This window comes from Buteo buteo, chromosome 13 (genome assembly GCF_964188355.1).
Source record: "Buteo buteo chromosome 13, bButBut1.hap1.1, whole genome shotgun sequence".
Classification (NCBI taxonomy): domain Eukaryota; kingdom Metazoa; phylum Chordata; class Aves; order Accipitriformes; family Accipitridae; genus Buteo; species Buteo buteo.
In genome coordinates this window covers 14,036,558-14,064,520 of record NC_134183.1, presented here as the reverse complement: position 1 = coordinate 14,064,520, position 27,963 = coordinate 14,036,558, and the positions used below count along the sequence as shown (strand labels likewise).

At 42.1% G+C, this 27,963-nt stretch overlaps 1 protein-coding gene across 1 annotated transcript in view; it reads right to left on the bottom strand.

The window, feature by feature from the left end:
* DNAH9 (dynein axonemal heavy chain 9) overlaps window positions 1-27,963 on the bottom strand; it is a 209,010-nt gene that overhangs the window by 43,513 nt on the left and 137,534 nt on the right. Inside the window, exons 58-62 of the mRNA XM_075044848.1 lie at window positions 27,148-27,318; window positions 23,972-24,094; window positions 8,206-8,399; window positions 3,893-4,041; window positions 199-326 (exon numbers count right to left, since the gene is read on the bottom strand). Of these exons, the coding sequence (XP_074900949.1) occupies window positions 199-326; window positions 3,893-4,041; window positions 8,206-8,399; window positions 23,972-24,094; window positions 27,148-27,318 (765 nt within the window). The remainder of the gene's footprint in view (window positions 1-198; window positions 327-3,892; window positions 4,042-8,205; window positions 8,400-23,971; window positions 24,095-27,147; window positions 27,319-27,963) is intronic.

Here is a 27,963-nt window from a genome sequence, read left to right as displayed (position 1 = left end):
AGGCTCAAAGAGCAAGAAAACCAAAATGACAATGCCCAATAAAAGTAATAGATAACAGCAAGAAGGTGGCTGCTTTGGACACACAGATGACACCTTGTCCCATCTCCCACCACATAAGAACAACAGACTGCCCTTGCTAAGGTGATCAGCATCAGGTAACCCGGGAGAACGGCAGGACTGCTTCCAAAGGCACCCTACCTGAAGGATGACCCAGTGACCCTCCTTCGCAGCCAGATCTAGAGCTTGTTCAGCAACTACCTCTTGACCTTGTCCAAGGGAAACATTGTGGAAATTCCTGTTGTTAAATGTATAACCAAGTTTCTTCCCTAAAAGAAAAAAAGAGCAATGTTCAGCACTTTTACCTGGAACAGCAGGCAGCATAGCTGAGCTCACACAGCAGCAGTGAAGCAGAGTTCAGTCTTATCAAAAACCCTCACAGAAGAGCTATCGCACTTCTTATAATAGTTATCTTGTCTCTCACACACTCCTTGCCAAAGCACTGAAAACAGCAGTGGCTTCTTCCAAACTACTTTTAATTACAGAGCAGCATCAACACAAAGGTACATTATTACAAAGTGCCTCTTGTTTAAAGAACAGTATTCCCCTGCAACCTTGTGTAAAAACATATTTTACAGTGATAGGAAATTAAAATAATTTCCTGCTGATTAAATAGGCTTTGAACAAGACATTGTTCGGTGGGGAAATGCACCCTGCGATGCATGCTAGAAGCAGCAGTAATCTTAGGAACGTATTCAGTTTTGAGAGGGCAGCTGAAATGAAATCTGTGTGAGCTTTCTGCGGCCTCGACCAAGGCCTCCCAGATTTCTTGGATCTAGAGATCAGTCAGCCCTGCAGATTTCTCCTGGATCATCATGGGCTTTGGCAGGTGTGGAGTTACCTCTGGGTGCACCACCACTGTAGGAAGCAACCCACGTGTGTGAAGGCCCACGGTCAGTGGACTGCAGAAAAGCCCACGGGAAGGGGTGCTCCAGGAGCCACCATCTCCTACAGTCCCTTCGACATCCCTGTCTGCACAGTGCAGGGTGGGAATCCCAAACCCCATGTAATTTACTATCCTGCTCCGGAGGAAGGATGGCATCTATTTAGTGTTTCTTCATTTAGTCTGTGATACTCCTTCAGACTCCCCTGAGTTCTCTGTAGCACCACAGTGCCTCAGACCCTTTAACTGATCATGGCTAAAGATCTCCTGTTTATTTTTCTGAATCTGTCTGTCATCCAAAGATGGAGGACTCCAGTTGCTTCTCGTCTCACAGGAGAAGCAACTGCCTGGAGCAAGCTCTCTCTGCTGCGTGCTCCTCAGAAGATGAGCACCAATTTGTGCTGTCAGAGGGAAGCAGCCCGACAAACATCCACACTGGCTCCCCGCATCATAGTAGGATGCATTTGGCTCAGCCAGGGAGTCAGTACACATGTCCCCGTGTGCTGATCCCTTGGGATTGCCTACACTTATCTCTGCATGCAGATTTGCCTTCACGCAGATGGTGCACCCTTAATTCCTGATTTCTGCTACAAGCAGACAATTTTTATAGTAAAACAAGGAAAAGATTTGTCTTGCAAGACTTAGGATTCAGCTCTTGGTACAAGATTGGAAACAGATGCCATAAGTAAAACAAACATCCAAACTCTTCCAGTTGCTCGAGCTCTCTGCTTAGCCTTACTACAGCAACCCCCTGGGATACTGCCCTCCCCATATTTGAGAGTTTCCAGTTTTCTTTTCTCACCATCTCTGGTGGATGACAACTTTGAGAGCTGCTAATCTCTCCTCTGCCTTCAAGACCCATCCTCTCAAGAAGGGATGGGGCCAATTTACAGAAGGCAGGCTGCTACCCCAAACCAGGTGATTAATAATAAAATCAGTATCAGTTGTTATTTCCACTTCAAGGATAGGAACAGGACTGCAGAAGGGTACACAGTGAGCCTGTGCTGGCTGCCTCACCAAAGATGATGCCAGCCTTCCTCCTTCCTTGCTGGCTTGGAGAGGAGAGGGGCTGGTGCAGTCAGGCTGCCCCAGGGAGGTGGGGGAGCTTTCCAAGCCCACCAGTGTTTGCTGCAGGGGCCTCCCCATTTTGCCAAGGAAAGGTCCCACGGGTGGGCAGCATCTGGAAGAAGCTATCTGCCATTCACAAGAATTATCTAGCCAGACTTGCGCTTTAATAAAACCTCATGAAGGGCAGAGAAAATACCGAATAATGAATCCAATCCAAACCCCAGTGAGGCAGACTTTAAGGCCAGTGCAGCTGTACTGAAACAATGGTTTTACTTCATTAGATTTTTTTTCACTTTTACTTGCTGTAACTTTTCTGGCTGACTAACCCCAGGTGTTCAACTACACTCATCTTTACAATTCCAATTAAACCATTCATGGTTGGATTTTAGTGCTTCATTTCCCATACAAGAAAAGAACACAGTGAGCACAGGTTCACTGATGTGGCTCCAAATGGAATCCAGGCACATGACAGGACCTTCCTCAGAGGGGGTCCCCTTCAGTTCACAATAATGAGACCTGGTATCAGGGCAGAAAGAGCATGAAGCACAATGCAAAGCCCAGGAACACCCCACGACAGAGCACTGTGATCTGGCCTGTGGCTCAGGCTGCACTGGGCTTTAACATCTCTGAAAGCTGCTTGTGGGAATGTGGGTGAAGACTGACTTAAACATTGTTTTGGGATGACCCAGAAGGTGCATCATAGAGAGGAAAAGAAATCCACAGGTCAGCATTCTTCCACCACTCGCCTGGATGATGGCTTACTTCAGTGTTACTGGTTTCTCTGCTGGGGCTGCCAGCCCTGCTGATGTCTAGTATGGAGACCTGCCTGCTAAAAACCAGCCAGCAGCAGTACTAGGGTAGTCTGATATGTAATTAATACAGTTTAAATATACTATACTCCACATCGCTGGGAGCATCGGGGCTTGACCACAAGTCATGGTCTTGGGGATATGTCGAGCGCATTGCTGGAGAAAGAGAAAAGACATCTGATGAGCAGAATGGCAATCAGGAGCAGCCCTAAAGCAGTACCCAAAGGCACCTGACTCCTCTGCTCCAGAGGGATGGAGCCCCTCCACTGTAACAGTCTTGAAAGAAGTGACCGCAGTTACCTCTGTTCAACAGTCAGAAGTGACCCCATTTCCAGACCTACTGTAATTGCTATGGTCAGGCCGAAAATGGCAATCCTTCCACAGTAGATTTGAGACCCAGAGCAAATTCTGCACATTGGCAGCTTTAGAGCACAGGCACTGACTACAGCAGTCGGTGCACAACGGAAATCACTGCCTTCTCAAATAAGGCACCTTAGTGAAGCCCCTTTGGTTCTGAAGCCAGCTGACAGCACTACATCTGACCATCCACACTAAAATCAACTCAGGAAGGACGGGATTAAAAACTGGAAACTCTGCCACTAACCAGCAGACTGTTATAGAGAGCTGTCACTTATTTTTAGCTATCATAGAATCATATAGAATACCAGGTTGGAAGGGACCTCAAGGATCATCTGGTCCAACCTTTCCTGGCAAAAAGCAACCCATCTGACAGCATATTAGACATCTCTGATGTAAATTATAGGTTGTGTACAAGACCAGCTCAGAAATTGCTGCAGTGTGAACCACACTGGGAATCCAGGCAATGCAGGAAAGAGACAACTTTAATTTAAACTTTAGATGAAAATCCAAAATCCTTTAATAAAAAAAAAAGAAAACAAAACAAAACAAAAAAACCTAATCACATTCTCTCACAATTATCTATTTTTAACAGATTACTCCATTATCTACAAAGAGATGAGGAAAAAAAAAAACAGAACAAGAATGTCATGCCAAGATAATTATGCAGAAGATAAAAAGTAATGCTGTGGTATGCCTAGAGACATGATTTATTTACCTTGTTTCTCCACATCCTTCAGTGGGTCGACTCCTGGGGACAGGATAAAAAACACTGGGGTTGCAGGTCCTGATTCCTCAAAGGTTGTTGCGAAATCCAGGGATCTCCCTACCACATATTTACTGCCAAGCTTTTCTTCTACAAAATCTCTGCCAGAAAGAAAAAAGTTTTGCCTGTTTACTATTGTTCAGAAAAGACAGATTCCCCTGCAAATAATCACTTAATTAGTTTTGATTCTGCTGATTCAAACAAATCAGAAACTAAATGAAAAAAATGGGCATGAAATCATTTTAGACAGGATCTGCAGGCTAGGCTTCTGGAGTTATCACTCAATAGCAATGTTTAGCACTTTTTACAGAAGTAAAAGGACACATGGCACACCAATATCTGACAAACAAAAGGAAATAAGAAGGGAAAACAGTGGGACCTACCAGCCCAACGCTGTATTCAGAATTTCAATACAAGTACTGGCTTGATTCTAACAAAGGTTTCTCAGAAGAGAAGAAATAAGTTAATGTACAGAAAACTGCCGTGTACTTTGTAATCCATACAGCCTTTGAGAGGAAACAGCACTCCTTTAGATTTATCACCAAAAGTCACAAAAGGTCCAAATGATTTACAAAATTGCTTTGTTCTGGAAAGATAAAAGGGAAGAGCTCTAAGAATATCTAGTGCATGTAGCTTAGCCTCTGCGTGAGAGTCACAAGGAAAAATACAACTGAGAGAACAGGAAAAAATTCAGCTCCACAGCTGCTGCCTGAACAGAATACAGGGCATGAAGAATGTCCAGGCTGAATTTCCCCAGCATGAGCTTCCAAAATCACTGCTTTAGAAAAAGAGGATACAGTGAATATTGATTCAAAGGTAGGAATGTTATATTCAAACCCCAGGAATAAGCAGTTACTCTTCTAGCATAGAGGCATGACTCAGGCCTTTTGAAAACCTCAGTACCACAGGTAAGAAAAACATAAGCCAGTTTTCACCCAGTAGGTACTACCAGAATAAGGCAGCCAGATTCTTTCTGAGAGAGCTGAGAATCTCCTTCAAGGACTAGTGAAAGGCAATTGGAATAGAAATGCCTAAAGGATTGCAAAAGAAAAAGCTTCCACTTTGGTGCCTCTTTCAAGTAGATTTTTCTGTTCTGGGTCAAGATTTGGTAAAGAGTCGCTGGAAAGCTTCAGTTCACAAAGTTTAAAGAAGTCCATCAGATATGAGGTCACAACATTCTTGGTTTACATCAAGTCTCAGCTCTATGAAATGATGCCTTGGAGATTCAGAAACACAACTAATGTGACTTGGAGACTTTGAAATGGACCACACATGCAGGAAAGGAAGGCCTGCCTTCAGAGACAGGACTGGAAGAGTGCCTACACTTGGTGTCTTTCAAACAAGGTATTCATAGGGGTGGTTCACAGTATAAGCAGTAGGATTTGAGAAATGGTGCCAGAACAAAAAGCAAAAATACCCTGCAAGACAAATGACTGGTTTACAGCTTATCTAGGTTATATAAAGCCACAGCTGCTTAAGATCCTTTACCTGAAGAGTCCATATAAGTTTCATAACCATGGCTGGAGGTGCCAGCTACCAGGGTCCTTAGTCATTCCGTGTTGTTTCAAAGGCCTATCCCTCAAGGCAGTAGTACCATTGCTTTTGGAAGGACTTCACCATGACCAAGTTATACCTTGCTAGTAGCGGCTGGACTGATCTGACCTCATCATGGATGAGGAAGCATGGAAGCACAAGGTGTTGCAAGAAGATCCTTGCTGATGTTCTTCAATAAGAGTGAAGGATGAAATAGGTATTTACACCCGAAAATACCTCTTGAGGAAATTATGGTTCTTGGTGATGGACAATAGAGCACCACCCCCATCTAAGCTATAAGAAATGAGTCAGGGTAAGAGTGGTTTCTTCTGATGGCCTCTTAGGCCTAGGGAATAAAACAACCTCTGCAAATATCCCCAGGGATCTGCTATGAAGAGTGGCTGAAAAACCTAACTTCCAAGACAGGGAAATGCAAGAAGCCTGTACAGGAGTGGATCATTTTAGATACCGAAGAGCTTCCTTGACCATCTTTTGGAGCTGGCACATAATGACATGGGACATAAAGGGTCCTGCACCTCTCTGAACAGCAGCTGGAAATGAGGTAGGGATATTCTAGGGCACCTAAAATACCCCTAGTCACCTGTGTTTAGGCTACCAACTTACTCCTTGACTCCCAAAATGCACTTGAGTGCTTGTCAAGACTCTCAGAGAGACAGAAAGGTTAGGACTAGTAGTGATGTCCATTGACCATCAGTAAGGTATTTAATGTTAGCATATTTAACTGATATACAGAAGGAAGAGATCTGCAAGTTGAGAACTGCAAAACAACTTGTGGGATCCAACGACATTGCAGGTATCTAAAACTTGATGAATTTGTTAACACACACAAGATCTTGAAACACTACTGGCTAAAGCAGGGATGTTGAAGCTGAAGTCCTCATGGTTGGAGTATGCAGCTCACCAGTGCTCTACAAGATCCCCCACTTTTTGAAGTTTTGACTGTGCTTAGGAAAACGAGACACCAGATGACCATTAGCCTTCTGTGTGGTGGCTATCAGGAATGCTGACTGCATTAAGCTCAATCCAAAGACCACTTTTCCTTCCTTCTTCACTAACTGACATGAGACAGATGAAGAGACTTTTTCCATAGAGATGGATGTCTTAGGAACAACAAATTTCTTCACTAAGGGAACAGTATCTGTCTTAGCCAGACTGCTTGCTGAAGAAAGGTCTGAGGAGTATGATGCTATCAAGGACGAACCAGGTAGTCAAACATTTTGACTGTCATTGTTACCACTAATAATTTCAGACTTACTTTTGGGGTATGAGATTTCCCTAAACAAAAGCTCTTCTTAAGCCTTTTGGGCCTAGTGTCTGACTATCCTGTATTTCAAGAAGAATTTTAGTCACAAACATGTACAAAGTATTGGGGAAGGCACTGTGAACTGTTACTGTTTGCACATGTTTATGTTCTAACCTACTTCTAGATAAGAAGAAAAACAAAACAAAAATTTAAATACTCCTGTGCAAATAGAAAAGCTTGACATGCCCAGACCCTAAAAATATCCAGCCAAGCTTTTGAACTTGGATTCCCTTACCTTTTCATAAAAGAGAAATATGAAAGCTGTTGAAACTTTATGTTCCAGTTATTTTTGAGCTATGTGAGTAGCACCATTTTGACTGAAGGAAATGAATTAAACTTGCTTAAATGAATTACGCACTTAAAAGTTCAGAAAGACAAGAGTTTATTTTACTCAAACTAAAAAACAACAGGAAAAACAATCTTTTCAGCTGAGAGAACACATGGAGAATCCAGCCCTAAAAGAGTCAGAAATTAAAAAGAAGATGGTTTAGAATAGTATGATTATGATAAATTATAGTATTTAATTTAATAAAAGATAATAACATTGACCATAGGGAGACTTCACTCAGTCTTATCTGCATTCTTCTGTGAATTTTAAAGCACAAACAGAAATCTAGTTCATACACTGAGTAATACGATCTGCTACATGCACCCATATACACGCACATGCCAGATGGTGGAGCAATATAAACTATTTGAGAGGCAGTAGCATGAGAGACATTGCAGAAATGTCAAATCATAGACTACTAGGACAGAGAAGGTAAAAACAAGTCCTAATGGAGTGAAAGACCTTTAGTTTCTCCTGGAACAAGCATATTGCTTTTGCATACTTCCATAAAGTTTAGACTTGCCTAGTTACCTTCACTACATAATTTACAACTACAACTTTCAGAACTAGCATCGCATAAATTTTGCATTTTACAAGGAAAAAAAAAAAAGAGAAAACTTCTATAAGACTTTCCTTCACTTCTACACTTTATTCTTGTGCCTAAGTAACAGCCATAAAGGATCTAGTAACTAAAATCAACCTTAATGAACTCTAGAAGTTCTACTGATCATTAAAAAACTCTAGCAGATGCATAACACCTGTATGATCATGCTCATTTCTGACTTGGCATGTCTGCTTCTCACCCAGTGCTAGTTATACTTCTCCATCACTACCGGTGACATTGGGGTTAGATCTCCCTAAGCAAGAAATTCTAGTTAAATAAAATGTGTTGACTGTCTTACACAGTTCAGGGATGACTCATTCATCAGAGTCCTTTATAGGAATCCATTTTGCAGAACTCACATTCTATAATAAATAAATCTAAACATATTTCTGAATTACTCCTATCCCCCAGAAAACACAGACCCAAAGTTGCCTGTTAAGCAAGAGAGTTACAGAGATAGTAAAAAGTGTCCCCACCTGACAGCGTAGGTCATGCGATCGGGTCGGATGGCTCTCATTATGCACAGGCGCTGCAGAGCTGACTTGTTCTTCCATTCCTGAGGGAACTTCTCCTTTTCAGGACACTCAGATTCAACAAATTTCTTCCACCGTTTTGCAGACCCCTCAATATCCCGATCTAGGTTCCTGAATTCCTCCATGGATGAGAGCGCCTGGAAAAATTCAAGGAAGGTCTTCAGAAGAACAATCCTACATGGCTTTGAACCATTTCTCTAAACATCACTGACTGCTCATGTTTTGCTCCACCAGACAGGTCATAGCTGGAACCTGGGAGCCACAGCCAGAAACCCACCCAGATCAGACTCTGTCCATTCTCCTTTTCCCAACCCTGTTGTCAGCACATTGTCACAGGAACAGGAATCGACACGGCCCATTCGCGAGGCCACAGGAAAGTATGACCGAGGACAGTTTTATACTTGCGGAAGGTCTTCTGAACTTCTGCCCACAGAATGTCAGTTCTAAAATCATGCTGCACCTAACACAGCCTTCCCTGATGCTCTCACCCACATCACTGCAACGCCCTTCGCCAGCCAGTGAAGCTGCACATGGCATCCAGGCCTTCTCCCCTGCAGCACAGTTGCAGACACATGGGATTTTGGAAGTGACAATACAAGGAAAGGATGAAAGACTTTGGCATCATCCACAATGCAGGTCTCCATAACCCAAAGTGAGAAGAAATCTGCTCTCCTGTTTTGAGACCAGAACTGAAAAATCTCAGGTGACAAGCACTTGCTACTGTCAGTTATCCCAGAAATGTGTTTTGGATAGCAGCTGGAAATTTTGAGCCCATGTCTGACAGGAGAGCACATTGCTGGCATTCCCGTGAGCTGCAAGTCTGCAAACAGTCTCCTTACTGCTTCAACAGAGACAAAGACAATTGTGCAGCAAAAAATCACAGCAACTGATGGAAAAATGTGGTTTTGTATCCAGGGTGCTCAGTATCCAAAGCTAAACAGAGACTCAGGCACGCCATGCTCACCAAAACTGTTTTTTAAGGGGTTTCACAGTTGCAATATTAATTGTCTTCATCTTTATACACATGCAGTTATTTTTCTCTCCCTGTTCCCCCATGCATATACCTCTCTATCTGCATAGTCTGATGCACACGTTCCGTGAAAACCACAACACTGGGACTCAATCATGCAATTGTGGTGACCACAGAGCCACAAATCTCAATAAACATAACGCAAACTGTAAATGGGTGGATGCTTTCTTTGTAGAAGCATGCATACCATACTGTGCCATTGGAAAAAAACAAATCACTCAGATTTATACTTGTCAAATACACACAAATATTAACTTCTTAGTGCTACAAGTCTGTAGCTGAAACAGGTAGCTGAAGAATACCCCGAAGAGCAGCTGAGCAAGGCAGTAACTAAATGATAATTACAATGAAAATGTAGCTAGATTTTGTAGCTAGAAAGTGGCAACTATAAATGTTATGCAGAGAAGTAAAGAATCAAAATTATCGTTCATACAAGTGGTGGCAAAACGTATTGCACAGCTTGTAAGGTTCTTCTGGATTTCAAGCAAAATTCTTGCTGAAACAAACATCTTCAGAGCATTTTGCATAATCTGAAGCTGTAAGCAGTTGAACATGAAGTGGGAAAGACTAGTAAAGTATAAAAGACAGTGAATGATCTATTTTCTATAGAAACAGAAGGGCACACTCATAGTGAAGCCGAAGCTTCTTGATGGGCAGAGGTGTTCCGCACCATTAATGCTCCAGCTCACATCCCATACAGCTCCACTATGGAAAGCAACTGAGAAAGCTCCTTGAAAAATGCTGATGTCACACCTTGTCCAGATCAACTGAAAAAATACGCACTTGCCATGGGGCTTTGTAAGTCATGCAAGTGCCCTGACAGAAGCGCTGGGAGATTGCCTTGGATACGATGCTGTTGCAAATGAGGCAGAAGACACTGAAGGTCAGTCTGCTCTAAAAACTGCAGGAAAGCCATGTTTTCCCTCCAGAAAGGCTTCCCAATGAGAAGACAAGAGCAGAGTAAAACTTCAGTCTTTCTAATAGATTGAGTTTAGTCAGAAGCCATATTTCAACACAGAGAGCTAACAAAGGGAAGGCAGGCATCAGAAAAAGGGGCTTCTTGTAACAAATGAGTTCACATTTGTAGCAGTGGGAATGCCTATAGGCGACAGAGAGAAAGAGGTTGTAAAGCTGTTCCCAGTGGGTGCCATTGACCCAGGACATTTGTTAAATATACACTCATAGCATCACATAAGCAATGGTTGGAAGAAACTTCTGGAGGTGTCTAGTCCAACCTTGTGCCCGGGCTAGGACTACAGCCAGCACTGGATCAGGTCAGCTATGTCTTTGTCTGCCAAAATGATGACCTCTAAAATGAAGCTCTCTCAGCCTCTCTGGGTGCCCTGATGTAGAGCTGCACTATCCTTCTGGTAAAGAAAATTTTTTTTGTAATACGTTCAAGCTGAACCTCCCTACCTGCAATTTGTCACAGTTGATCCTTATTACTTCACATGCCAATAACAAGGAGAGTTTGGCTCTGTCATCTTGTAGCTGGACAAATCCCTCCACCTTTCCTCATAGGTCATGTGCTCTAGGGCCAAATTAGAGCTATAGGCAGAGAAGTGCTTGTAGATATTACTATAAATGTTCTGCAACAAATCAAGCCTTGCCCGAAGTCACAATTTCATCAATACCTCCACAAAAGGCATAGCTAAGAGCAGAGTGCTTGCAATACCACTTGAGAGCTACAGCATAGACTGACTCAGTTTGGCGCTGACCGTCTCCATGCCAAACTCCCAGGGATCCTGAGAATTTCATGAAAAGGAGTGTGAGCAAAGTAGTGATTCAACAGATGTTGTTTCCATGTGTGGATTAGCACTAACATGGAGAAATGTCAGTGACAGAAGTACTTGCTCCAAATTCAGCGCCATATCCTGCTTTCTGTGGAAAACTAGAAACCAGAGCACAGAACATGAGAAACTGACATTGACAGGAACAATACCGTGTATTCTGATCTGCCAAAACCTTGTCCTTGCAGCAATACATTTATTTGATGCACCTCTCATAGCTGAACACAACACAACGGCAAATGTTGAATTCAGTGGATTCATCAGTGCAAGTGCTTATATAAAACATCTTAACACTGTTGACTTCTGAAGTGACTTACTTAAAATACCGCTTCAGAACTTTGGCTGAAGTCTCTTCATTGATGTTAACAAGGAAGACTGAAAAATTTCTTTCTTCTTACTAAATGACAGACATGTAATCAGAGATGATAGTCTGTCTCTCCCTGAACAACATGTTGCAGAATCAAGAAAGCTCTAATTGCAAATATAAAATCTGTATTATATAAATTAACTCTAAAATTTTCATTAGTCAACAATTTTAATTACATTTATTAGAAGTGATGGTATTAATAAGAGATGCTGCTATTTAAAAGCTGGTGCAGTGAAAGCTATCTCAATCAGTAATCTTTCTGTGAATATTAATTGCTTTTCAATACCTCTGCTGTGAATTTTTCCAAGGAACTTACACCAACAGTAATACATCACTGTTTCCAAGCAGCAGGAGTAAAAGCAGGAATGGTACATTGGGACAGCAGATGGGTACTACACATCAACCTGTGCAGCATGGCTATTTTTGTCAACATAATAAAGAATACATTTGTCAATTAGAGTTGTCATGGAAATTGAGAGAGACAAAAAACATTGATCAAAATAAAACATGATCAAAAGGGCTGGAAGACTCCAGTTCCTATCTTTGCAACCCACACTATAATCATCTCTGATGGCTGGAAAGAGACAGGAGGGTCTTGAGTTTATATCTCAAAATGAGACTTTGCCAGCAAAACAGGTCTCTTCACACCACGTCAAGGCAAGGATCATTGTTTTCTCAGAGAAAATGATTTTTCATTCACTGAATCACAGACAACTTGCTTTATCACTTTAGTTTTCTTTGACAGTTTCTCTTCTAAGTCAGAACCAGCTTTAAACTGGAGCTGATATGTCAGCAGATCTGTGAATTTCACACATTCACAAATGCAAAGTACTCTCTTTCCCCCCACAGCTGTAGGAAATACAACATGTATCAGCCATTGGCTTTGAGAAAGAAATCCTAGTTGCCATTACAAGTCCCAGGCCGATGGGCACGACGAGATGACACACTCAGTTTCCCCTCACTGCTTGCTGCCTCCAGAGGATGGGCCGAGTCTTTAGTGAAAAGAACAACTTCAAAGGTCTGGTGTCATTGCTATTGCATGCAATTTATCTCCTAGTGCCAGAAACACTACAACAAGCTTTTGTAAATTTATTAGAGAAAACACTTGCTCTTATCACTAAAGGCAGTTATTCTAAGGACACCATCTGGTCAAAACTGGCCTCAAGTTTGGCCATTGCTTCATAAGTTTTTATAAAATCTAAAACTAAAAAAAAAGAGATTATCTCCATGTTTTCTTCCCCTCAGCTCTAAAGGAAATTATTCTTTAAAAAAAAAAAAGATTCTTTAGTATTTTAAACTATTTCCATAATTTAAAAGACCCTGCCCCAGAGTCATCTGACTCAAGAACAGCTCTGGGGCAAGGGAAGTCAAAACAGCATCTCATTACCATGCTCTGTGCTGACATAGTGTGGAAAATAATACAGTGCAAGTAAAACCAGTGCTGCCAGAGTGAGCTTCTAACACCTATTTACCAAGTTCCCCAGCAGCCATGGGACTGGTTTTTAAAAAGACCTAATGAAATCATAATTTAAAAAGTGAGGTTTATTTTTTAAAAAGCTATCTTTACTTTTTTGAGTCTTCAGGTTATACCTGATTCACACTTTCAGTCTTAGCATTTTATATATCTTGGTTTTAAAAAAAAAAACCCACCTCTACATAAAAAAATGAGGTCTATAAGGAACACACTGAAGATCAAAAGTCTCTCTATAAAAATCATACAACTTGACAACACTGGAAATAAATTATATTTAATATTCTTGCAGTTTTAATAATATGTGAGATTATTAAATCCTAACAATTAGTGCCGATTTCATTTGCAAAATTAAGGAGATGTCTTTTTATGGATTACGTTATACAGTTTTTAAGCAGAGCAGGCTCCAGAAATAAAAAGTTCACAGTGCTCAGCAGTTGTGCAACTGACCCTGAGACTATCTTCTGGAAAGGCGATGTCATTTGCAGAAGCTGCAAGAGTTTCAGTGGGCAGGGATGGCCCCCAGCACTGATGTGCACATACTGTGCAAAAGACTGGCTTTTAGCAAGCCAAGCCCATAAGCTAATGATAGTTGAAGGGGAACCATTTTTAGATGTCAGGTGAGGCGTGCGGCAAAGCTATCCAGGTTCAGCTGAGTGTTTTCAATACCAGCACCAGGATTAGATTCAAAGTCTAGAAACACTCCAGTAATTCAAAGCATTTGAACTGTGCAGCTGTCACTGTGGCTTGGCTGTGCATTTTGGAGCTGTGATTCACCAACCTGAGGGACACGGGTTCCCAGGGAGGTCTGGGAAAGTCCTACCACAACTCAGCTTCCCAGTTGTCTGTCTGTACCTGGGCTTGTAGAGTTTGAAGCAGCTTGTGTGTGAACTTTTGCAACAGGGTTAAAGCAGAGCACCTGTATGAATGCCTGATGCTTGGGAACAAACATGCGTTTTCCAAATACCTTCTAAGGTCTTGCACTGTCCATGTGCACTGCGAGTTCTGCTTATATAGGTTTCTGCAAATATTCATAATTTCTTTCATTCATTTTCTGCAGGTGGCCTAAATGTCATTAGGAAAACCAGCATTCCAACGGTTGGAGAAAGACAGCTCCTGGAGGAATGGTAAAGTCAAACCTGCATCTGGCTCGAATTGATATATTGGATCATTCAAGAAGTAGACGTATAGGCAGATGAATTACTCCATTTGAATACTACTGTTAACTGTAAGGATTAATGTAGAAAATGATGGATTATTTGCCATCGTTCCCATAAACCTTTTCCCAAGGTTTTGATTTGTATTATTCATTCACCGAAGGTGTTATTTTCTGTTTAGCTGCACTAATTAAATTATTCAACTCATAAGAAAAATCTCTACCAACGGTAAAAATAAAGATATGATGGGTTTGCCAAACTTCAATCACCTTTCAACACAAACATGTTATTTTTAATCCTCTTCTTTCATAAAAAGCTTACTGACAAGCTCACTGCACTGTATGCCCCTGTCTTCATTCAAACTCCTCCTTGCTTTTTCCACGTGTCTAAATTATACTGGGGATAAAAAGTATGTAGTGCCATGACATGACACTATACAAAAACATCCTTCTGTTTATCTGTACCATCCTTCCTAGAGCATCACAAAATGCAGACACCTTGCGGTTGGACGACAGAAGTGGTCTGAGGAGTGATGGGTTGGATATTGCTACCTCTTCTTGGAAAACTGCCAGTGAAACCTATATCATAAATCAGAAGGCAATGGCATCAGCACTCAAGTCCTTCCTACTAGTATGTTTTTACAGACAGCTCTACTGGATAGGATAGGTCAGCAACAGAAATGAGATTTAGTCATAATCTTTGTATTCTGCTTGCTTATAACCACCCACCAAATTTTCATAATTTTGCCCAAGATGTTTCACAGCTAGGTTCATATTGACATTTTACTTGCATTTTCTGCAAAGGTTGTTCAAAGTGGTTTTGAAAATGGGCCTTGCAAAGTCAGGCTGTTCTGCCAAGCCATACTCTCCATCTTTTCTCTCTTTGATGCTCTCCAGCAAATTAGGGACACACACCCAGGACCAGAAGCTGGCCATGGGTCCCTGATGACAGCTGAAAGGTGGTACTTGTGTATTTCTGAAAAGTTCCCTGGATTTGGCTGCTATAAATCACAGAAGGGCTAGCACCATGGGCAAATGCACAGCAAAACTGAAAGGGAAAATAAGTCTCATGGACTGGAAGAGCTGAGCTGAAGCATCTGTTCCAGCATGTCACCTGCTGGAAGGCTCTCAGGGTCCGTGGTTCTGTGTCTTGATATACATATATATATACACATACGTATGGACTCACCCTTTGATAAGGTTTCTCACAGCTCTTTTCACAGCAATGACCTCACCCAAGGTTTCATGGTGACACCATAGCAGAACTGGCCTTGAGAACAGGCAACCAGACTAGAAGAGGAATTAAGCTACAGAGCTTCTTCTCTGAGAGCTGGTGCTCTCAGGCCCCTGACATAATCCCCATACGTGCTCACATGACCTGCTCGAACAACCACAGTAATGGGAACTGCAAGCAATCTGTGCCAGTCCTTCACTATTCCCTACTGTCATGGTTTAACCCCAGCCAGCAACTAAGCACCACGCAGCCACTCACTCACCTCCCTCCCACCCAGTGGGATGGGGGAGAAAATCGGGAAAAGAAGTAAAACTTGTGGGTTGAGATAAGAACGGTTTAATAGAACAGAACAGAAGAAACTAATAATGATAATGATAACACTAATAAAATGACAATAGTAATAATAAAAGGACTGGAATGTACAAATGATGCACAGTGCAATTGCTCACCACCTGCTGATCGACGCCCAGCTAGTCCCCGAGCGGTGATTCCCCCGCCCCCACTCCCCCCAGTTCCTATACTAGATATGATGTCCCATGGTATGGAATACAGCGTTGGCCAGTTTGGGTCAGGTGCCCTGGCTGTGTCCTGTGCCAACTTCTTGTGCCCCTCCAGCTTTCTTGCTGGCTGGGCATGAGAAGCTGAAAAATCCTTGACTTTAGTCTAAACACTACTTAGCAACAACTGAAAACATCAGTGTTATCAACATTCTTCGCATACTGAACTCAAAACATAGCACCGTACCCGCTACTAGGAAGACAGTTAACTCTATCCCAGCTGAAACCAGGACATCTACCACAAAGATTTTCCAAATGTCTGGTGTGAATCTTTCTTGCAGTACTTTGAGATGCACCTTGCTCTACCCTTTACTGATACAGAAAACTGATTGCTTTTTTGCCTTTGGAGGACACTTTCTGAAGATTGTACCCTCCTGTCCCCTCAGTCTTGAGGTCCTCAGACATAACCCTTCCCCTTCTCCCTCTCTTCAATCTCTTTTCACAGTCATGTTTTCAGGTATCTGAAACTTCTCACTGCTCTCCTCTACCCTTTCTCCAGGTGGTCTGCATCTTTCTTAAAATGCAATACTCAAAGATCAAACCAGATTACGGCAGAGGCTTGACCAACTCTGAGTGAAAAGCATGTCCCCATGGCTCTGTCAGACTATATTCATTGCACAGAGATGCTCCTATTCAGGTACTGGCGATACTGTGGTCCACTGATGCACTCTGATCACACGTTGGGGATGATACAGAGACCATGAGCGCTTCCAGAAAAGGCCATCTCATGTGCTGCAACACAGGTAAAGCCTTGGTGTTACCATCAGGGTTCCAGAGATTGTTCCCAGTTGAAATTTAGCTGAGCCCTTAATCTGCAGTCTTCACAGCTGTTCACGTGAACCAAACTGCCATGCAAAGGAAACGTTTATGAGCTCTACCACAAAACAAGGAGCTCCAACAGGTCCTTTGTGGCAGATCTGGGCTTAAAGGAAGAACTAATAAAGAAGAGCCAAATCCAAACCATTTGTCTTCATTGCCTTTCCAAAAGCATCTTACACATCTAGGTACAGCACATCATGTCCAGAATAGGATGACTGCTTGCACGCCCTTAGTTGCTAGCACAGCTCAGCCATCAGACCTTTCTGTGGTCACTCCTGGGTCCACAGTCCACTGGCATCTTTTCAGAAGTGCACTGCAACTGATTTTTTTTCTATTTTTTAAGCAGATCAATAGGACTTCAAAAGATATACAATGTCTAAAAAGGATACATTTGATATCTAAAAGATAACTCTAATGAAGCAATTATTTCCCTTCTCTTCCATTTAGAAGGTGAAAGAACTTTTACATTCAAAATGACCAGCTGACAGCAGGCTTTGTGTCATGGGTGGATTGAGAATGAAGGACAAAGGCTGACATTTCTGTAGAGGCATCCAGAAAAACTCAATTTCCACACCGCAATCAAACCAACAAAGTATGTCTTTAAATATTTGATGTGATCAAAATCTCTGCTGTATTTCAGATAAACATCAGATCGTTAGCCAGCGGGTTAAAAAAGAAAAGGAAAAAAAAAAGGTAAAATGTTCTCAAGTAGTATTTCTGTGAGACATTGGGAACATTCCTCTGGGACTTAAGTGCTGGTAAGGACAAATAAATGTCCTTAGGAAACTTCTAGATGACAGCAGATCAATGCACATCGAAGTGTCATAATCAATGTTTTCTATCAAGGACGCACTAAAAGGCTGTACATCTGAAGAATTCAGTTAATGGAAGATATTTAATTAAGACTATGATTTTCTGGCATAATAATAATTCTGAACGCACATGGAAAGCTGTGAGCTGCAAGCCTTTCATATCTGACCATCGTGATCAAAGGACCTTGCTTATGCGCAAAGAGCACAATGTAGGCAGCAGATTGTGTCACAATGAATCATTGACAAGAATGAAAAATTTCAGTGTCTAGAAAGTACAAAAAGTGAAAGTTGGAAGAGAGATTTCTGTTCTTTTGTCAAAAAAATCCAGTTTTCTTAAATGTTAAATATGATTTGGTATTTTATCTCAAAAGCCACACACACAATCTTATCATCTGCATTCTGCAAAATTATAAATATGGAGTTAATATACTACTTTGTCTACTGCTGTTCTCCTCCTCGAAAGCTGAATTCAGTATTTAGAGCTCATTATTCAACATCACATTTATTAAACAATGCCCTTTCAGTAGCGTTTTCATATCTACATAATGAAAATTCTTCCCCTTCAGAAAAAGATGAGGGAAATGATTTGGATGAAGAAGTAATCCAAGTTGGCCAGGTGTATTCTTGCTGTATATTAACTAGCTTCACTTATCCTATGGGACACATCTGCATTCAGCAATGAAGAGGCGCTGCAGAAAATATCACAAAGAAAATCAGACTTGGGAAATGCATATCTGTGCAAAGGAGATCCAGAGCTGCCTGCATCCAGCCTGTGGGAACAGGCTGCCGTGGTGAAAGCCAGATGCATACACGGTTAATCAGGGACTGCAGTTCTGCAGGAGGCACACAGTGAGCCAACATGGACACAGCTCCCCAGGAAGGGCACAGCATGGAGGGAGTTGGAGCATGGGAGAATTTCACAGCAGAGATCACTGAGGTCACAGGAAAATCCATTCACCCAACTTTCAGCTAGTCTCAGTGGCCTGACAACAACCCTCATCTTCTAAAACAGGCTGGGTTTGGCCAAGGCAACCATGAAAATGAAGACCATAAGGGCAACCACTGGCTTTATTAGTAGTGGTGAAGCTCAAGGAGAGCCCAGGTTGATGGTGGGTATGTTCCTAAGATCTTTCCTAGGCAAATACAAACTGCTCTGCGGAACCCCTAAGAAACACAAGCATGGTCTTTTGGCACTGGGCACGGAACAGAAGATGCATAACTATGCCTTTTGTGAGGCTTTACCTAAGCTAATAAGCTGTACTGATGGGCAGATTGTATTAGCTCAGGTCTAAAACCACGCTCATGCATCTATAAAGCTGTTCCAAAGCAAGGTTGTCTCAGACTATGGGGAGAAGGAGTTTCTATCTGCCTGTCTCAGACCACAGCATACCTACGCAGTGAGGAGAAGACACATACTTTTTTCTTGCCTGCTGATATGCTCCTGAATCTGTGGCTACAGAAGAGGTTCAGGCACAAGCTCACCATGAGCCACACAGTTTGCTAGTACCTTGCTGGCTCACATTTGACTTTGGTGAACTCGCTTGCTCTCAGGAAATGCCTGGACACAGCCCAGAGCATAGGACACTCCAGGGACTGCCCACAGTAAAAAACATATGAGGTCTTCCTTGTCTGTGAGGTGAGGGGAGTTCCACTGTATGGATTCAGGTGCTGCCAGGGCCAGAAAACAACTGCTGGCCCATTTTACTTGTTAGTCCAGACATAGTCTGGAAGATCCAACAACCATAAAACCCAACGATGCCATTTCTATATCCATGCTCAGAGCAGAACCGTGACATGAGCTGTCTGTCCTAGCTCTGTGGATAACCGAAGAACAGCTCAACAAGCAGACTGGGCTTTACACAGGGTTGAAGGGACCACAGTGCATCAATTCAGAGAAAACTCACCGCCCATCTAGGTATCAACACCTTCATCTTATGACACTGGAGACCTTCCAGTGAAGGAAAGAAGAAAAAAACTGAGGAAAAATCCTACAGAGGACAATCTCTACACTGATTCTTTGTTAAGTTCAGTCACATGAAAAGAATATCAAAATGGCCATTTGCACATGGCTGTGGCCTGATGTCCTGTGCAGTTCAAGCAGTAGCATCATTGTACCTTTGTGTTCCAAGGTGTGTCCACACATTTATTGGTAAGGTAACCAACAGCCAAGTCGGGAGAAATGGACAGCCTTGCATGCACACAAAAAACTTCTTCAGAAGTACCAACAGAAGTAAAAACTTTCGAGCTAGGTACTGGGAACACAGAGGGTGAGGAAAGTATAACATACTATGTAATAAAGGAAATCGAAAAAAGACAGAAAACCTCATTAAGAGTGAAAGAATACTTTTGACTTCTCAAGAGATCACTATTAAGTACCTGCAAAAGACAGGCCTTAGAACTGAAACAACCAACTCTACTGAACACCAGAGCCAGGGACTCAGCAAAGGTACTACTTTCATTAAATGATACAATTTTCTCCCCTTCCTGCTCTTAAATAACCCTTCAATGACCCAGAGGCAGTATTTGCACTGAGGCTAATGGCTGTGTCCTTTGCTAACATCTCCCCTTGCTCCAGAGCTAACTAATGTGCCTCCACAGGGGGTCCACAGGTACTACTTTTTCTCCCATATAGGCTGACTGATGAACAGAATCAAGTTAAGCTCAGAGCAGTTTTTCTCGATCTGTACTTAGTTTGAATTCAATTCCTGTTTCAGGCTTAAAGAAGTACTAAAAAGCCTGAAACTTCCCTATTTTTCCAAGTCTATCAGCAGATGTAATAAAAGATATTACCCTTCCCTACAAACTGTGCCCTTCTGGACAGGTATGTGGGTTTCTTCACTCAGTGGTAAATATTGAGCTACCCTGGCACACAGGTTACAGCGAAAAGCTCTGTGAAACTTTTTATTGAACTTTAAAGAAGCTGGAAGACTAAATCATAAATGTGTGTCAGATGCTCCAGCATCATGAGCTGAAAACAGCTGCACAACTGCAAAGGACTAATAGCCTATATCTACTATTAATGTCTCTATTAATCAAACAATAACAATCTAACTGTTAATCAAACAATAACAATAAATAATAAGCCAAATCACACGAGGCTGATTGCATGCCCAGAGTCCTCAACATTTAATGAGGTTTCCTTTGAAGTTAATGGGCCCAAAATGGGAGGCACAGAATGGGCCACAAATATCAATATTGATTTCTTTTGGCACTACTGTCTTGGCCTGAAACCCCTGGCAAGAGGAGCACTTTGGGCAGGAACATTTTCAGTGTTTCTGTGAAAAATTAGCAGAATGCTAAATTCCATTTCAAATTTGAAATATGAATCTGAAATGTACTTTGCTCAAGCTTTGTTGAAGAAACAATTTATTACAGCACTTAATCTTCCTGATGAAAGAAAAAGAGATTTTAGCCTGCTAATAAGCTGTGTAGAAGCCATGACTAATTAACCTAATTATAGCAGTCTGTGACAAAATGTGATTGTACTAAAACCATGCCTCAAGTAACTGGAGTTGCCAAAAACTCAAAGACTAATAAACCAACACACATTAATAGAACATAAACACTAATAAAGTTGATGCCAGCCGTATTATTTATAGCAAAATCAATACTACAATCATCACAAAAGACAATCTGAAAAGTATTCAGTATCTGATAATATAGAATTCACTATCTGAAAATGCTGAAATACATAAAATTAACACAGATTATTGACCAGTGACTGCAGCTCTTTGAGATGTGCAGTTCATGGGGACAGTGGATGCACACTGAGGCTGAAGACACCTGATGTGTGGAGCACACTTGAATACATCTACATTCTGCCACCTCACAGCTCAGCAAAAGGCTAGATGCAGAGAAGCATTTCTTGGCATCACATAGTTTCCATCTCAACCACAAACCCCCAGACACTCAGTGGGAGAGAGGAAGCTGATTGGGAAGGGCTCATCTCAAAGAGAAGCAGTTATTGCAGATGACAGTCCCCTCTCAATTCCTGCCTACTTCGGGATAGGTCTCCAGCTACTCCACGCACACAATGACTACATGACAGATACGCAACACTGCATCAGTTTTGGATGGCCGAGGGATGACGGAGTGCAGGCTGCTGGTAGGGATGAAGCTGGGGCACATAGCTGATGGAAGGGGTGAAGACCTTGTTCAACGATGCCACTGACAGGGTTTGAGCTCTGATGAGTAGAAGTTCCTTACTGCTGGTCTCAAAGTGGGCTCTGACACAGTATGCTATGTACTTTGACACTCTATGCAGAGAAATGCCTGTTCTCCTGAATAAGTCAAATAGTGATGCAAGAATAAAGCCTGAAGAATGAATGACTGGGAGTTGATGTTCCTTCCGGTGTTTATGACCGTGAGCTGGCAACTGTACCAACTTCATCACAGCAGTGAGGCAGTTGCAACAATCATGATGAAGCACACAGAGAACACGAAAGGCCATTTTATCCACACGGAATGGAACTGGCCAGCACAGAAGGGATTATCTCCCAAAGAAAACTCACTGCAAAGTTAGAAGGTGTCTGCTTGGAGAATGTACCACCTGCAGGCAGGACTAGCAAAGGCATCCTTGGGCACTACAAGAGTAATATGTTTCCCAAGATGCATAAAAGGATCTCCAAAATGAGAGTCAGAGCCTGAAACCTATGGTAGAAGGAAGTTCACTTTCCAAAGGAAACTTAGAGGACTGAAGTAGAAAGAAGCTTTGCGGTGCAGAACGCTTCCAAACAGTGAAGAATGCCAACCCAGAAGGACTCCAGAAGAACTGAAATGCACCATTCACCCTATATATCCCCATGCTGAACACGGGCAGGGACAGAGCAGAGTTGAGAAAGCCTAAGATTTCAAGCAGTAATTTGTACGTACATCTACAATCTATACAGACTGCACAGCCCAAAGACAAAATATGCTGTTGCAAAACATGTATTTCATAGGCTTCATGGCTGAGTTCCTCTGATTACGTGTGTTGACCCTAAGTGTCCATTTAATTTGTCTTCAAAGGAGAAGCAAAAATAAAACTGCTGCTGTCTAACAGCAAAACACCACCACTGAACAAAAGATGATTAAAGAGAGGGTGTAGAATTTTTTTTTTAATTCCTCCATTATTATGGAAATATGCCTTTTAGAGGATGAACAGGGCTAGTTTAGTGAGAAGTTCCAAGCTTATTTTATGGCTGAAAATGGAATTATGACATTTGCAACATGAGCTTTGTCACGTGGGTGTGCAGAATGAGGCAGAGGCCCCATCCTCACAGCCAGTGAAGAGACAGAGATGATAACTCCTGGTCAGGGCAGACACATCTGGCATGAATTGTTCCATGCTACCATTTAAAATTGCTATGGGTGACCTGGGTTAGAAACTTTGACTTCTGAACTGCATTCTGCAACTTAGAGCTCTAACTCTGTGTTACCTTAAAAGACAGCGTTTGCCAAGTGAAACACAGCCTAGCATGTGCTTGCCTAGAAAGGCACGTGGTACCATAAGCCAGGGCTCCTGCAAAACTCTGGAAAGCCCCACAAAACAATACATACAGGAAAAGAATATCAGAGATGACTTGGGCCTGGATGAAGATATTTTATCTGGTCATCCTCCAGGAAACAGATACATTCTCTGTGCGGCATGGTGGAAGAGAGAGAAAGGGAAAACCCAGGTGAAAATTTGAGAACTATCCCAATGAAACCAGGATGTCTTCACTCCCTACTTTACAGTACCAGAGAAATGTCCCACAAAGGCAGCATGTTATAAATGAAAGTGATTCTTAAATCACAGCAGGTGCCAGAGACTGATCAGAAGCCACAATAAAACAAAAGATACAATCTCAGATCCAACAAGGTGTGAATGAGCATGCCTAACTTGAAGAACATTATGACCCCTTCCAGAAAACAAATCACACCCTGCTGAGTCAGGTTCAAATCCAGCACAATTCACATTTCTTGACAAATAGGAGCAAAGATGGGATAACTCACATCCCTTTGGGATGTTCTTCCTCACCTCTCACTCCAAACACATAGCAGCTGTAAGACCTTCTTATTGCCATGACAGTATTTTTATGCAGGTCTGTCAGCTGTCACTACTCTGTCCTCAGCACACCCCTGCAGATGGTCATATCTACCTTGAATTCCCACCTCTTCCCAAATACAGTGAAGATCTCCATGTCCTTTACAATCTATAACAACAAAAACCAGAGGATATTCTCATTCCTGTCTTATACAGAGAGAAGCCTAAATCTCAGAGGGAAAAATCACCTTCTTGGGGACACACAGATCATCAGGGGTACAGTCATGAAAAGCCCACAAAGTCAGTCTTTTACCTACAGAACTCTCCATTTCTCTGGCATTTTTGTGCTACTTCTCTTGTATGGTCAGAACTTTGTTCACCAAAAGCTATAAGGACCAACCTGAAGCTTGCTGAAAGGCAAAAGGAGATAAGGGATGCTGATTTCACACGGTTCAAATGAAGCAGATACCTTGATTCCTCCCCAGGAGTGATTAGACAGGAACTCCACAGGGCTTGTGACTCTGGTCTGTGCTGGGTATCTTAGTAGGAAATCCAGTTCTACTGTGTTGATTTCTTTACTCATCAGAAGTATCTGTAATTCCAAACAAACAAAATATCCTTGAGCAGCCAGGATACAGAGCAGCAATATACTCTAGCAGATTAATTATTCAACTCATGTAGCTGCCAAACGTGTGGCTAAAAAATAGAGTGCCCCATGTTGGAGGGGTGTGATGAAACATACCATGTAGGTGCTTTGGGTGTCCCCAAAGGAGGACCAAGAAAGAGTATGGAGATTGGCAATATAAGAGGACCAAAGTTTGGGAAAACTATGTAGCAAGGGCTGTGATCCAGTTTCATAGATAACACACTACGGAGAAGTCCTTGCCAGGAAAGACACAGGCTGCAGGGCATGCTGCAGGTCCCTGTGCTTGGTATCTGCAGCTAGAGAACAGATAACTTTCTTGAAAGGAACCAGAGCATGCATCCCTAGGTGTGGAACAATTGCTGGAGGTGACTTACTGATATATCCCCCTCTTAAGGGAAGGTAAACCTCTGGGATGGAATGTGGTAGGCATACACAGAATCTGTTCCATAATAATCCCCTAAGCAACATAACCTGCAACCTTAGATGTTAGCAACACCAGCGAAGCTTGGTATGCTGACTCTGAGAAACAACACGGAGGGTGGAGCGGAGTGGAGACACCGTGGCCAGGCTCTGTGATATCACTGCAGGGATGGGGAACTGGAACCATAAGAACAAGAATGGAAGGTCCCTGCATTGAATCCACTGAAATAAGGAGGTAAAATAATGGGGTTTCTGTCAACCTACTGCCCTACTTCTGATTTATATCATAAGTGCCCCATTCTGGACTACTGACATGGACCTTTGCTCATTATAATCTCATTATAATACCAAAACACACCTCCATCCTAAAAGCTACCCACTTCAAAGGTGTGACAACCCCTCACTGAGCATGTGCTCTGAATTTTCTCTAGCATATACCTTTAAAAGTAAAGCAAGGAGATTTTACACCAATCATAATAAAGGTATGACTAGAGTCACTCAAGCTCCACTTAAAAATAAAATAGTATAAAAGGGCTTAAGAGAGGAGGAATGTCAGGGAAGATACCACCATAGACAAGTCGGGAGGACATCACTGACTTCTGGGATCAGTTGATGGGCTGAATCTCTTTTCCCCGTCATAGGGACACCTATTGGCTACGATTCAAACACTTGGTTATACCGAATGCTTCCTGGAAAACTTAGAAATCTCTATAGACTTTTTCCATAATGTAGTGTGCTGTCTACGACTATTATTATTTGCATGTGCTTTGCAGACAGTGTACTTATCACTGGCAAGCTGAAAGAACCTGTTCTGCTGTTGCTTTAATAAACTGTACTGTTCATTAAAATCTAGCCATGATAGTTCATTGAACATGACCAAACTCCTTAAGTCTGGCCATTCTAGTTCGTTGAACGTGACTAAATCAAAAGTACAGTGCACTATTAGTGCATCCGTAATCATGATAGTTCAATATATTGAACATGACAGGACTTATAGTGCTGAATTGGGCATCACTCAGAATGTAAGCCTAGCCACCCCCAGCTCCTCTGATATCTGAGGACAAGCTGGAATGCAAGGGGCTTTATTTTCTGCCAAACTTCATTACGCTTTAACGCAACAGTAGGGCTCGCTACCAAGATCTTGTCCATCTCTAATCATCCTGTTCAATTTTGAAAGTAAGTGGAGACATACTGAGAGTGTTTTGGAAAATAAACAAACAAAAACCCCACACAAAACCTTTATGGTACATGCACCAAGAGAATAAGCAGGTCCCTGAGGTCTCAAACACTGAAAAGCACCTGGGCTATTCAGCTATTACCAATGGTTTTACCATCAATGGTGATTTTCAGGAATACATGGAGTATAACTGCCAGAGCAATGTTCAAGTTAATTCTGGAAAGCCATACATGCTCATGAGCCCAGCTGGAGCCACTGCTCCAAGTGCACTGCCAGACTTCTGAAATCTCAGAGACAAATTCCAAAATCCTGAACGTTAATTCTGGGTGGAAAAAGAACAGTGCTGGAGTGGTGAGTTTGTCATTTCCTTGTCACAGATTATCTAGACTGTATCTCATTATTGCCCACTGGGCAGCGGCATCTGAAGTGTGCCTGGCATCTCTTCCACCAATGACGGTAATGAGGTACTCAATTCAAGAGCCAACTGCTTTTTCATATGGGAGAATCCTGTGCCTCATCACTCAACTGCCTCCACACACTGAAATTTTGGATGATGGTTTTCCTGACAGGTTAAAGTGACCCACTAACTATTTTTAATGCTCAGTGTAGTTACAAGCACAATATGTGCTATTTAAATACTTTATATATTAGAAAATGTAGGTATCTTTTGGGTCAGAATTAAGGCTGACATTGCACAATATAAGCTGACTTTTTAAACACAGACAATTTATTAATGCAATATATTCATAGAGTCCATTTTATGTATATATATGTGTGTATATATATATATATACTTACTTTCCCTTTTACACATAGTATTTTGTTATGTAAAATTAAAAAAATCATGGCAATCACTGGACAAGGTTAACTAGACCTGCACAATATTTCAGCAGTTCAAACTTGGTTCATATCTGCATTCTACATGTCAGGGCATTTACACAGTCATTCACTGCACAAACTTAATAACAACTTCGCAACATCATCCCAAGCACTATTTATTGATTGAATTTTATTTCAGCATAGGGATATACAAAGGTCTCCTTGCTCAGATTGTAGACTAAAATTATACTAATGTACTAGACAAAAGATAGCAGCTATGTAGCAAGCATTTCTGTTGGATAAAACCAATAAGCCTTCAAGACCAGCTTGCTTTGCCCTTTTTTTCAGGCCTTGCAAGCAGGTATTACTCCCAACCATTTGTCAGCATAATGCAAATCAAACACAGCATCTGTGACTGTTATCAGCAAGAGAGGCAGAGAAGAAATCAGTTCCCCAGCCCTTGTATTTGCTGCTCTGATGCTGAAGGCCACAGCTGTGACAGTTTGATCTTTCTCTGCATGCCAATATCTTTGCCTGTAAAATAAATCATTGCATACAAATTGCATGAAATGGTGAAGTTTACCTGGAAGGTAACTTGAGCGGTGTAGGTCAATTTATCACACTCAAACAGCCCCCGGGTTGTGTACTGGAACAGGGAGAAGGTAATGCTGTCGATGAGATTCAGCACGCGCATTGCGAGGCTCTCATCTGGAGGTGCCCTCTCAATGGCTTTCTGAAACACGATGCTGAACGCCTAGGTGGGGAGACACAGAAGGACACCAGTGGTTTCTATATGCCTTTTACATGCTCCTGCGTATCATCTGAAGTGTTGCAATAAGTGAAGCCAACTCAGATACTGTATCTGTGGGGCCACAAACAAAGCATTCCCATCTGCCCAGCAGCGTGGCCCACCAGCTCCAGGAGGCAGGGGACCACATCTAGAGACCAGACACTGCATCTGCCTTTAGCTGCTTTTTCAGGAACATACAGCCAGGCAATGATGACATTCCCTGTGACACTGCACTCTCTTGGGCTTGAGAAAGCAGTGCAGACACAGGCTGACTGAATTAAGACACAATGGATATAGGAAACATTTCTCTGACCAAATGTGCTCTCTCATAGGGATTACACAGTCCACTTTCTCTGCAAATGTTGAACCAAAAGACAGTGGTATTCCCAGAGGGAAGCATACCTCCCATTTCACAAATGTTTCAACTTAGAAAAAAGCAATCCCCCTAAATACAAAAAAAGGTCCCGTGAGTATTTTACCCTCCGGATTCAGCAAAGGACTAGATGAGAAGGGCAGGTAGGACTCTGCCTTGTGGAAGTGGGATTAACCAATCAGTAAAGTCCCCATGGGGATGAGTGCATGAATCGAGAATGACTCTCCTGTAAGATA